Source organism: Danio aesculapii, chromosome 11 (genome assembly GCF_903798145.1).
Source record: "Danio aesculapii chromosome 11, fDanAes4.1, whole genome shotgun sequence".
In the NCBI taxonomy this organism is placed as follows: Eukaryota; Metazoa; Chordata; class Actinopteri; order Cypriniformes; family Danionidae; genus Danio; species Danio aesculapii.
In genome coordinates, this window is record NC_079445.1 from 26,227,141 (window position 1) to 26,240,551 (window position 13,411).

Below are 13,411 nucleotides of genomic sequence, written 5' to 3' on the forward strand. Positions count from 1 at the left end.
AGTTATTTGTATTATTTGACGAATTTATTCATAATTTCATGCTTTTAATCAATTGCTGTGAATGATAACAACTTAAACAGTTTTTAGCATAACAAAACTAATAAAGCCATGGTTTCCACTACATTCATTCTTCGATGGTGGGGTGCCACTAGGGCTGCATGATTCTGGCAAAAATGTGAATCACGATTAATTTTTTTTGCTTAAAATCAAGATCACGATTCTTTCTCACGATTCTGTGAATGTAAAATAAAGGTTAATATGATTAGCCTTTTATTATTGTTCATTCTCAAACATACGGTAAAACAACAATAATAATATTAGGCCTATGTGTAGATCAAATATTTGTCGTAATCATAACTCTAAAATGCGGTATGATCATTTAAATGATGTGCACACAAGTTTCACTTTCACTTCCTAGTGTGGCTTATGGCTGCCGTCACTGTGAGAAAAAAAGCACATACATGCAAATCAAACCTCCCGCACGGCCCTCAAACGATCGCTCTGTGCAACAAACTGAACGTTATTTACAACTTTATTGCCTGTTATTCACAGCATATGCAGGTTGTGTTCACTAAAGTAGGCGTCATTTGCGTGCACGCGCGCATTCTCGGCAGTACACACGATTTCGCGACCGTGAATACATCATTACATGAAGACAGAAATGACATTTTGGGTGCATTATACCTTATAAGTACAGTATGGGACACTTTTAACGCCATTTGAAGGTGTCAATGTTGCTGTGAAGACTTCTGCGGCCGCCTTTTCTTCTCTCCTGACCTTATAATATAATTGGCTGAATCGTAGAAAAAGCTGAATTAGGATAGTGTGTAGGGTCGAATCGAGATCGTGATCTTTTTTCGATTATTCGTGCAGCCCTAGGCGCCACACCAAAGTTTATACAGCCACGGCTACATTACAGCTTCTCATTCAAAACATTCAATCGTTTTTTTTTTTTTGTGGCGGGTTATAAAAATCGCACTTAAAGGTATTAAAAGTTGAGTGAATAATAACAGCGCTAACTTTTCTGTAACCGTAGTAGTACTCTATTTATTATTTATTTATTTATTATTTTAAATAACGTAGTTTTTGCATTATTTGTTTAACCCTTTAAGGTGACATGTTGACTGACTGACTGACAGGTACGTGATGCGTGAGGCTAGCAAACACGACGTAGCTTTCAGTTACGATGCACACAGTTTTCATAATAATACTTTGCATACAATGACTTTATCTTGCTGGAGTTTATAGCCATTTCACTTTACTTCAGGACGCATCAATGCCGTTCTGTAGGTCTATTGGAGACATTCGCAAATATTCCTAGCAAATATAATAAATGTTGGAGTCAAATTTGTTTCATAAACACACTAAATCGCACTTCAGCAGGGTTTATTTGAGAGCGCACAAGATAATCTGCACTTGAGCAGCGTATATTTGAGGGTGTGTAAGAAGTTTTGTGCATGAACAGAGGAAATTCGCGCACAAGCAAAGAGATTCGCATGCTCGTATTACACAAATACGATCTCGACTTGTAATACTGTGCTGACAACATTTGTCATTGAAATAACATCAGGTAGGTAGTTGATATAAAATCCTAGATGAAATACTGAAAGCTCTAGGTTCAATTGGGCAGAGGACAAGGCCAACGACAGGGTTTGTACATTTGTAAAGTGTTTTTAATAAATAACAAAAATTTGAGAATCAAATGAATGACGTATTACTTTACAGAACAGCTCTCAGAAATAAACTATCCATACGATTTACAAATGTTTGGAATTAAATATTTTTTATTCATTGTATTTATGTTTTATTTCAGAGACAGATAATGCTCGTTTCTGGTAGAACATCCATGGTATTTTGTTATTATATTATTTTTATTGTTATATGTTGTCAGAACATGCTTGTTTGTAGACAATTGTGTATTGGTGTTTGTTATTCCTACTCATTTCCCCCATAGATAAATTAACCGAAAGTCACATAATTAAATGCACACACTAGCACAATGCAGAATAAGTTTAATAGATAATGTTTACTAACTAATACTGTTTTGAAAACGTTGATGTGTATGCAAGGAAAAACATTTCTGTAACTGGCAGCGCTGACTCGGGTGAGCGCTGTGACCCATCCCCATTACTGAAACAATGATTTTGGGTAAACTCAGGCAGTATTGATGCGTCTAGGGAGGCTGAAGCGCTTGAACAGCACACAAGAGGGATTTCTCTAGTAATCCTGCAATATTGGCTTTGTGATTGGGCTTCAGACCTTGTAAGGCCTCCTTGGCACGTTCCAGCTCCTGCTCCTTCTCCCCCAGCTGCACCTTGAGCTCAGCGGCGGAGAGCGTATCGGCCGAACAGCCGCCGTGAGAATCCTCCAGATCTTTACTCAACATGTCCTTCATCTGCCGCAGGAGATGCACCTCCTCCTGTAACTGCGCCACCTCCTCCCTCAGCAACACTGCACAAACACACAGAGAACAAACAAAAAAAAACACTTAGGAACATGGAGCTCTCGGTTTAGATTCAGCAGAACATTTATTCTGTCAGTTTCTCAATATCTCCAGTAAATGTAGAGTTTCTCTTGAAGAACACTCAAAAAAGGACTTTTGCTGCTTGTTTAAACTACTTATTTAAAGGTGCAGTATGTAAGTTTGACACCCAGTGGTTGAACTAGGTATTGCATTCCTAGATCAAACCAATCACAAGCGCAGGTTGCCAGATTGAGGACCAACAAGGCTGATTTAAATCGTGTTCTAAAAGCAACGGCAAGCGATAGAAGAAATATTCTCTATTTTAAAAGGAGTTTTTGTTGTAACCAACACCTCGAATTAATATATTAGAAACTGCTTCTTGCTGCTGAACAACAGAAAACTGCCAGTGATCACCTCAGGTAGCCTACACCTCATGTGCTTTATTTAGTGTTAAATACTAACAATTTAAGTTTGAATTTGCCATTTTACATGACATTTATTGCCATACTACTGAAAGCAGCAGCAGATAGTTCACCTCAGATCTTGAAACTAAAACTGTAAAACTGTAAACTGTAAAAAAATTGAACTTTAAAACTGTGACTCAAAACTAACACATATCAGTGATTCACCATGTACATTTAATAAAGTTCAAGAGGTTTAATTTGTATTATTTAGATTATAAATCTTACCATTTCATGAGTGAGTGCATATTCTGTGCTTCTGAATGGTTGTTTTTACATTTCTGTCGTGTTTCGTCTGGTGCAAACAGCTAAATTCCTTATCACTGCAAATATCTTCATGTAGCTTTTTGTTAGAACACGGGGTTACAATGTACCATGCTCACCTAATGCTTACCTTTATAATATTTATATTATTTGCTAATTAATAACCTCATGTGGAACTCTGAATCTGCATCTCATTCCGGAGTCTGCTACTGTCCACCAGAGGTCGCATTTCGGTTACAGACGCATGCTTTGAGAGCCTTTCTGACTGAATGATAGAAATATGCGGTTTTCCTTAAAGGCAACCCAGGGTGCTGAAATATAATTGGCTAAACTGGCATTGGGCAGGTTAAAAGAACCAAAACAAAGACAGCGTTCTGGCACGGAAAACACATTTTCAAAGCAGAATAACTGACTTCAGCATTGTTTTAAATACAAACAAGAATGTTCACTTGGCATGTTTCTCAAATATCTGCAAACATATTATGATATTTTTTTTTTGCTTTAGAAGAGACAAAACACAATTCTTAAAGGGGTTTTAGGGACAACTTAATTGGTTTATGCTCAATCCACTTAAATTGGAAGAAAATGATTGAGTTAACTTAATCGATTTGTGTTGGGACAACAAGAAGGAATTGTGTGGAACCCAGCATGAATATGACATAAGGCATCTACAGTAATTTATATAGTATTTATTTATCTAATATGTAAAATATAGATATAAATATAAGTATATATTAGATGAAAATACATTATATAGACACACAAACACATACATACACCTAAACAATGATTTTATATGACATTATATTCATAATATTTTAGAGAGATAACATATCTTATCATTTATAACAAGTATTGAATACATTTTAAACAAAAGATTTACTTTAGTTAAGGGTGTAATGTAATAAACAAATATGTAATATACAAGCACACAAGTGCCAATTTCACATCTGTCACATCCACAACGGAGATATGTCACATCCATAATGAAGCTTTTTCCTCATAAATGCAAAAAAAATGTCAAATAAAATAAAATTAATCATGTTTGTTCAAAAGAGAGCCAACTTTTATCCTTTTGATTAGCATTGTTTCTTTTGGGTTGTGCAGTTTAATTCACAGAATTTCTAAATAGTATGTTTTATCCTGTAAACTCGCCAACTCAAATATACTCCCTATTGAAAATGAATATTTTTATCCATTTCTCAGGGAATATAGCAATAAATGTATATATATATATATATATAACTAATGGCAAAATAATGTGACATCTCCTCCCACAGCAGCAACACTGCAAGAGTCAGAGAAATCACTTATGAACAAGTAGCTCTCAGTTTATTTTCATTATCTTCAATGTGGCCGGCAGGCTAAGAGGAAACAGTATAATTAGGACAAACAAAGAGTGGCTGTTATTTCACATTTTTTAAACAATGCCATCTTTCATCCCTTTTTTTAATCACAGAGAAGCAGATCACACAATAAAAAGGCAGATCTGGAGGGGGTGAGAGACGATTTCTGTGCATTTTCAAGGCTCTTTTACGGAGTCAAGGGAGTCAGAGAACAGACACATTAGGAATGAGAGCGAAAGCACAGCAACAAGAGCGCACTTACCAGCAAAACAGCGGTAATTGGCAATATATCAACAAATACACAAGCCAAACTGTTAAGGCATTGAGAGACGGGAGGCTGAGAGGACAAAAATGTTCCAGAGCCTCTTTTAATGAGCCGAAGAGTGGTGCCTACTTTGCTTTGAATGACAAAAAAAAGCAACCCATATCTCCGCCTCGCACAGAGAGAGTGGCTATAAACCAGAGCAAAGCTGATTGAAGGACTTTTCAAAAGCTCATGCGGCGACTTTCTGTTGTCAACATTTCCAGTCTTGTCCGTCTAATGTGGCGTAAATTCGGGAAAGTAAACCGAATTAGCGGAGCTGCCAGTCAGGTGGGCTCTGCCTGTACTGATATGCGCAGAAAGTGAACAAATGAAGCAAGGCCTTCACTCGGTGGGCTCTGCATTACCAGGCAACAGCTGCGACATCAATCTTTTTTTAGGGGAAACGAGGGAGCTTATCAAGTAATAGGATTCAATTAACTGTAAACTATAATGCACCCACACCGCAGCCCGGACAATGAAAGGCCGACTGGGATAAAATGAATCTACAGCACTTATCAAGAGAAATCAATGCAATTAATGAGCTATTTTGCTTCGAGTGCAATCATGGTAATGTGAAATGCATCCCACAGGGCATAACATTGTTTTTGTAACTTTTTAGGCAGCTGGAGCCTGAATACATAAGGCATTACCAAAGAAGAAAAAATAAATAACATATAAAAATATTTGAACCAGATTCATTATATACACGCAAGACTTCTTATGCAATCAATTTGTAAACATAATTAAAAAAAAGAAATGATTTCCCTAACACTAAAAACATCCAAATCACATCTAAGTAGGTAGTAATTGTTGATTCAATTTGAATAAATAGCCTAAGTAAGTATAAAACAGTAAAAAACTATTATATATATATATATATATATATATATATATATATATATATATATATATATATATATATATATACACACACACACTCGCCGGCCGCTATAACGCAAATTTCTAATCAGCCAATCACATGGCAGCAACTTAATGCATTTAGGCATGTAGACATGGTCAAGACGATCTGCTGCAGTTTAAACCGAGCATCAGAATGGGGAAGAAAAGTATTTCAGAAACTGCTGATCTACTGGGATTTTCATGCATAACCATTTTTAGGGTTTACAGAAAATGCTCTGAAAAAGACAAAATATCCAGTAAGCGGCAGTTCTGTGGGCGCAAATGCCTTGTTGATGCCAGAGGTCAGAGGAGAATGGCCAGACTGGCTCCAGCTGATAGAAAGGCAACAATAACCACTCGTTACAACTGAGGTATGCGGAAGATCATCTCTGAACGCACAACACGTTAAGCCTTGCGGCTGGTCTACAGCAGCAGAAGACCACACCGGGTGCCACTTCTATCAGCTAAGAACAGGAAACTGAGGCTACAATTCACACAGGCTCACCAAAATTGGACAACTTGGAAAAACCTGGTCTGGTCTGATGAGTCTCAATTTCTGCTGCGACATTCAGATGGTAGGGGTCAGAATTTGGCATCGACAACATGAAAGCATGGATCCATCCTGTCTTTCTCAACAGGTTAGGCTGATGGTGGTGGTCTAGTGGTGTGGGGGATATTTTCTTGGAACACTTTGGGCTCATTAGTGCCAATTGACCATTGTGTCAACGCCACAGCCTACCTGAATATTGTTGATCACCATGTCCATCCCTTTATGACCACAGTGTACCCATCTTCTGATGGCTACTTCTAACAGGATAATGCACCATGTCATAAAGTGCGAATCATCTCAGACTGGTTTCTTGAACATGACAATGAGTTCACTGGACCCAATTGAGCACCTTTAAGATGTGTGGAAACGGGAGATTCGCATCATGGATGTGCAGCCGACAAATCTGCATCAAATCATATCAATATGGACAAAAATCTTTGAGGAATATTTCCAGTACCTTGTTGAATTTATGCCACGAAGGATTAAGGCAGTTCTGAAGGCAAAATGGGGTCCAACCCGGTACTAGTAAGGTGTACCTAATAAAGTGGCCGATGAGTGTATTTATATATACAATTTTGTATATTTAAGTTTGTGGTAAGCTGTGGGTTGTGCCTGGAAAAGCATCCACTGTGTAAAACATATACCAGAACAGTTGGCGGTTCATTCCGCTGTGGTGACCCCTGATAAATCAGGGAGTAAGCTGAAAGAAAAAAAATGAATGAATGTATACTCAAGTATATAACTTGATTGCGGCATTCAACTCTATTCAATCCAATGGTACTAAAATAAGGGCGTACTCACACTATTGCTATCCGAACCGTGCCCAGGCCTGTTTCCCAGATCGTTTGAGAAGTGTGATTGTTCTGAATCGGGTTCAGGCACGGTTCACTTGGCCAGCCCTGGCCCGGTTGGAATAGGTGTGCCAGAGAGCGGTTCACTTGGGCTCAGGCACGGTACGCTTGTAGTGTGAGTGCAAAGCACACCTGAGCCCGAAACTGAAGACGAGACGTGACTTTTAAGGGACTGTTTCATATGTGTTTATTAATCATTCATACTCTTCAATGACCGCAAACTGTTGTAGATTAATAAAGACGCAAAACCCTCACTGCACGACAGCTCTACCTTTAGCAAACTTGTACTATATAATTTAGTATACCAAATATTTCTATAGTATGCATGTATTAAGTACAGTCTGAAAAAAAATATATAATAAAAATTTCACAATATTTTCACAAATACATACCATATACTAAGAACACTACATACATTTTGAAAAACAATGTTTAATTTAAAAAATCAATACTCAAAGCTTAATCATAATTTGTATACTGCATCAAGCTGAGGGTGTGTGTGTAAGTGTGCGTTTGTGTGTGCCCACCGAAGCTGATGAACACAGTCACTGCTGGTGCATCACCTCCAATTTAATGTGACATGACATCACTCGATGAGAACACTTACAGATAAAACTGACAATTAAATCACTTCAGCCAGCTAATGCCACAGCCTGATAGCGGACGTTTGAAAGCGATCCTGAACACGCGAGACAGAGAGGATTGCAGATATTACCAGGTGCTCTGGGCATTTCTTCTGATGCTACTGAAGAGGTGAAAATCTGCAGCTCCACTGATAAGACCGAAACCGGGACAGACCATTGGTCATCGTCTGCGCCCACTATATACCAGGTTTCAACATGGCACAGGAAGCTTGGTTTTCCTGGAAAGTGTCATCTTTCAGGCTGTGATGTTGGAGCCCAGAGCCGCTTCGTCATTTGTTGAAGTTATTTAGGCCAGTGGGTCCAGCTGTTGTCCTGCTCTGATTGAGAGTTCTGGATTCCTACCAATTTCTGTAGGAGAACTCAGAGCGTCTGTGCTCAAATAGCAGTTTGGATGATCTCTGCCAAACTCTAGGGCTGAGAACGCAGAGAGAGTGAATCATCAATTTACACAAGAGGGTCTGATCCGCTATGTTAAACCACAGATTTCTGCTGCAAACACATTGGCGTCAGTGTTTGTAGGTTTGTGGGATAAACAAAGGCTCGCTCTGCAGAAGAACAACATACTAGTCATTGATTGAATCAACAGGGATCTCTGACGTGCTGAAATACACAAACAAGACACTTTTCGGTTTAGCTTTAGTGTGTTTGCACAGTGTCTCCAAGAAGCAAACAAATGAGCAGATCAAAACACTTCTTGAAGAGATAAAAGAGGTAGAAGAAAAGAAATCGATGTTGTAGACACATTGAACAAATGTCAGAAATCAAATGTTGAATGTCCAAATTATAGTTTCAGCTGGGTTTCCATTATCCTGTGTTTATGTGCATTTTGAGGTACTGCATGAGAAATGATTGATGGTTTTGAACTATTTATCGTAATGAGGGGGGTTGGCAACAAGGGTCAGATCCAAATGCAATCGTCAGGCAGGCAAGGTTCAAACAGGGACAGACGGTAACATGTATATAATCCAGAGAGTGTTCGATATAACAGGCGAATGGTCAAGGTAGGCGGCGAAGCAAACATAATTAGTGAAACAAACAAGGGTCAGAAACACGGCTAGACTATACAAGGAACACTTACATACTGAACACTACAGTAACAAGACTCAGCAATGGATGTGTGTGAATGTCTGTATACAGTCCATGTAATCAGTGAGGATAATCTACAGCTGTGTGTATGCAATCAGGAGGTGAGCTGAAACTCTGATGTAGCGAACATTACACTCACATGACTATATTATGTTTACTGTTGGTTACTAGGTTACCAATACTATTGTACTGAGAGGGGTTGACAACAAATGCAGCTTTCATTACAATCGTCAGGCAGGCAAGGTTCAAACAGAGACAGACGGTATCATGTAGATAATCCAGAGAGTGTTCGATATATAACAGGCGAATGGTCAAGGTAGGTGGCGAAACAAACATAAATAGTGAAACAAACAAGGGTTTGGTGTGTGACTGCAGGCCATGATGGGATTTGTAGTCCACTTTAGTGGCAGATGTGATGTGTAGAGGGCCCCCTAGTGTGTCTGGTGGGCACCTATATCACATTTGGGATTTTTGTACTTTTCTGCAAACTTCATCTTTCAGGCTGTGGTGTTGGAGCCCAGAGCCGCTTCTTCATTTGTTGAAGTTATTTAGGGCAGTGGGTCCAGCTGTTGTCCTGCTCTGATTGAGAGTTCTGGATTCCTACCAGTTTCGGTAGGAGAACTCGGAGCGTCTGTGCTCAAACATCAGTTTGGAGGATCTCTGGTAAACTCTAGGGCTGAGAATACAGAGAGTGAATCATCAATTTACACAAGAGGGTCTGGTCCGCCATGTTAAAAGATTTGCTTTACGTTAGGATGGTAACCTGGCCAATGACTATCGTAATAGCCAAGGACACCTATATTCCCCCACAGGGATATACAGTCACATTTCAATCAATCAATGCAACATTTAATTTACCTGGTAATTCTGCATAGGATGTCCAAATATTGACAGTATTAAAATAAAAGCTGAAAATAAGATAATTATTATTTATTCGTAGATATAATACAGATATAAAAATGATTTAAAAGTCTATTATAAACATACAAAATAATCAACCTTCCAACAAGGCTGCAACATTAAAGTAATATTAATAGTGAAGTTTTCTGAGGTGATTTTTATTATATTGATAACTGTTCAGATGGTGCCTGCTGATTTTTAAGAAATGAGAGAACGTAAATCCATGGCACAAATCTGAGTTCGCCAGATGGGCAGACTGATGTCTGTGGATGATATAAAATATCTGACCACTGAATTAACCAGTCAAATTGCAGAGCATATTTATGTGCTTAAAAATAAATCCAAGTAGGGGTGTGTGATGTTGACAAAGACATTTTTTTCTTCACATTGTCAAAAATTACAAAAATCCACACAGGGACTTATTTGTTTTCACTTAACTTTGCTTTCTCTTCATTTTACATCACTGTCATTCTAACTGAAGTCCAATAAGTGTCATCAAACAGTCAATACTTTTAGACTCACTAGACATCTTTTTAGTTTGATTTTTTGCTAATTGACTGACACACTTGATAATGTCAGCTCTCACATCATTAAAACGACAATTACAACATTACTGTAGATGTAAAATATTGCACACCTTTGATTCGACGTGTTATCCAGCATCCAAATGCCAACATTAAATTACACTGCTTTAGTCAAGACCAGGTTGAAATAAAAGTTCAAGTCTGTGTTTGAAGAGCCTGTTAAGTCTTCACACACAGAATGAGTAAAGAAACTCATCAGAACTTTATAAAAGTAAACAAAGTAGTAGGATTTTTTTTTTTAACTGAGAGAACTCAGGTTGAAATACACAAAAGCAATCAGTCCTTTAAACAGGCCTCACCCAAAATGGACTGTTCAATCGATTTACACTGGAGTCATTTCTTTTTCTCACTTATCATCTCAGAAGCCAAACTAACCATGAACTTTTTCACTCCACAGCTTCAATTTGTGGATAAATCAAGCACAAATGAAACATAGGAGTATATAGATGAGTCTGCATATTGAGATTTGTGTGTTCTTTTAAAGGGTGTTTCATCCAAAAAATACATGTCAACATTGATTGTTTTTACCCTTCACTAAGTTTCTTTCTTCTGTTGAACACAAAAGCAGATATTTTGAAGAAAAAAAACCCAGTAGCCATTGATTTTTATAGTACTATGGATGGGTATGGAATTGTTTACAACATTTTTCATTCTTTAGTTTGTGTTCAACAAAGAAAAAAGTAATTGAAGAGCAACTTGAGGTGCAGTAAATGGTGAGAAAATTTTTAATTTTTGGTTGAACATTGCCTTTAAAAGCAGTGGTCCCCAACCTTTTTATCACACCGGACCGGTCAAAGCATGACAATTTTCCCATGGACTGGGGGGTTGTGTTGGTCGGAGGCAGAGGTTTGTAGGTTGCTAGGCAACCATCAACCGTTTTCTCAGAGGATAACAAGCTGTCAGAACATTGCAGTTGCTGCTTTTATTTATGGAGAAAAGTATAAAGCACTGCAGTGTTTGGGTGTTCTGTGTTTGTCTGAGATGACTAGTTGACCGAAATGTGTATGTTCCATACCAGCAGAAGCTGATTGTCAGTTCTTGTCATGTGAGTCATTGTGCGTTTGCAGCATTCATTCAACTGGATGTATCTGGAGTGCGCGAGCGCACACCTCCATTGAAAATAACATGTACAAACTTTAGAAATAACACGATATGCGAACGGCCCCAAAAAGCCGGCCGTCATTTGTGATCTCCAGCAGTAATCTTCTTGCACAGACATGGTAAATTCACCTGATTTGTTGACAAATGGCTCCACAAATGAATCCATTCCTTGGTAGTTCGCGGGTCCTTCACTATGCCTTTTCCCCTTAGCAAAGAAACTTTCCAAAAATGTCTGTTTGCTCAAGTGAACGAGACGTAAGCGAGAAAATACAGTGCTTTTTCAAAATAAAAAATGATTTTTCAAAAAAAGAAACTCAGATCATTCAGACTCAGATAATAAATAAAAAAGAAATAATTAATGATTTCTGTACTGTTCCACGGCCCAGTGGTTAAGGACCACTGCTTTATAGCACTTGAAGTGCTTTGGAATGAGCAGTTTTGTTTGATGTCTGGCATAATTTCCACTGAAACATGAATACAGGGCAGGACAGAGTAGCATTTATTTTTTTTTTCATAGCTCTGAGAGAGGCTATAAGAATGGCTGCACATCAAATGAAAAGCAATTGGGAAATGTCTTGAAGGGGATGGGACCTGTCAGACACTAGAGAGGATTTAATAAGAAACTAAACTATGAGCTGACGTCAAAAACAATCACTGATCCATTTAGGCGGAAGTGACAAACATTATATCTTCTAAATGCGATAGTTTAAATCTAAATGTTTTGGAGCACACGAAACATCATTAAGACTAACACACAGATAGAACATCTAAAAATTTTTTTTTATTTTAGATGGACCATAAGTGCCTATTCTTCATGTTTGGTCCTTTTCATCAAGTCTGTTATTCCAGCTTCAAGCAACAAATGCTTTAACATCATTCATAAAATGGGAAAATGATTTAATTTAATAGAGTAATAAAATGGAAATCACATTGGCACCGTTGTCTGGAGCCACATAAAACCATGACAATATAAACTTGCAGCAGCAGCAGTGATATTTTCTACTGCGCAGATAGTCTTTATCTGACAGTTTTTGGCCTGCGGTTCTGCAGTTCTGTGATAAACCATTTTGTAAAATGCTGAACTCCAGAACACATGTTTCGACGGATCTCTAGACTCGTTCTGATGTATAACCGCCTCCTAGAGACTGCTAAACAACCTGTACACGCAACCGGGTCCTTAGGCAACTGTGAAAAAAAACTCAAAGGAAATTCATCACAGAAAATGTAGTGGGAGAGGAAAAACTGAGATTTACTTGCGGAAGGGAAATCAATTCTTGGGTCGGTCGTGCAAAAAAACAAAGTGCATCTTTGCATGTTAGAGTTTAATGAAGTTCTGTGGGCCCCAGTGGCCCCGATTCGACTTAAACCCAGAGTGGGTCATTTAAGGTCAGTGATGGAGAGCCTGCAGGTGTATAAGGTGCTTTCGTCTGTGGCACACTTTTCAGGTCTCAAGGGATGGCTGGATTTATGGAATGGTCCAGATATTCATGCCACACATTTTGTACAATGAACAAAAAAAAGAATCAAATAATGCGCAGACAGAGCCTACGATTAGGACTTGCCAACAGCCAAATGCAATTAAAAATCTGTGTTGGCGAGAATATAAAGCAGTGTTACCAGCTGGATAGTGCCTTTGTAACAATGCTTGAGAATGTGATATGGTTTAGAACAATTATCAAATCACAAAGAATATTTTAAAGGTGCCCTGTAATGAAAATCTGGGTATACTAAGGCATAGTAGAATAAATAACAGATCAGCATATGGATATAAACATATTGTGAGCCACAGACATTATCGTCCTCGTTATCATGTAAATTTTACGAGTGTAAAATCTCAGTGGACAACGGGCCAATCAGAGAACAAAACAAACTGTGACGAGACTCACGGGCCACGCCCTCCACATTTGCATGTATGACTACTTTAAGTCGTTCTTCCAGACCTGACGTCATCAAGCG

General features: G+C 38.3%; 1 protein-coding gene across 5 annotated transcripts in view; it reads right to left on the reverse strand.

Annotated features, from left to right (window-relative positions):
* kaznb (kazrin, periplakin interacting protein b) overlaps positions 1–13,411 on the reverse strand; it is a 370,845-nt gene that overhangs the window by 44,055 nt on the left and 313,379 nt on the right. For all 5 annotated transcript variants that reach the window (XM_056468005.1, XM_056468006.1, XM_056468007.1 and 2 more), the window contains one exon: positions 2,260–2,451. In XM_056468005.1, coding sequence (XP_056323980.1) covers positions 2,260–2,451 — 192 coding nt within the window. The remainder of the gene's footprint in view (positions 1–2,259; positions 2,452–13,411) is intronic.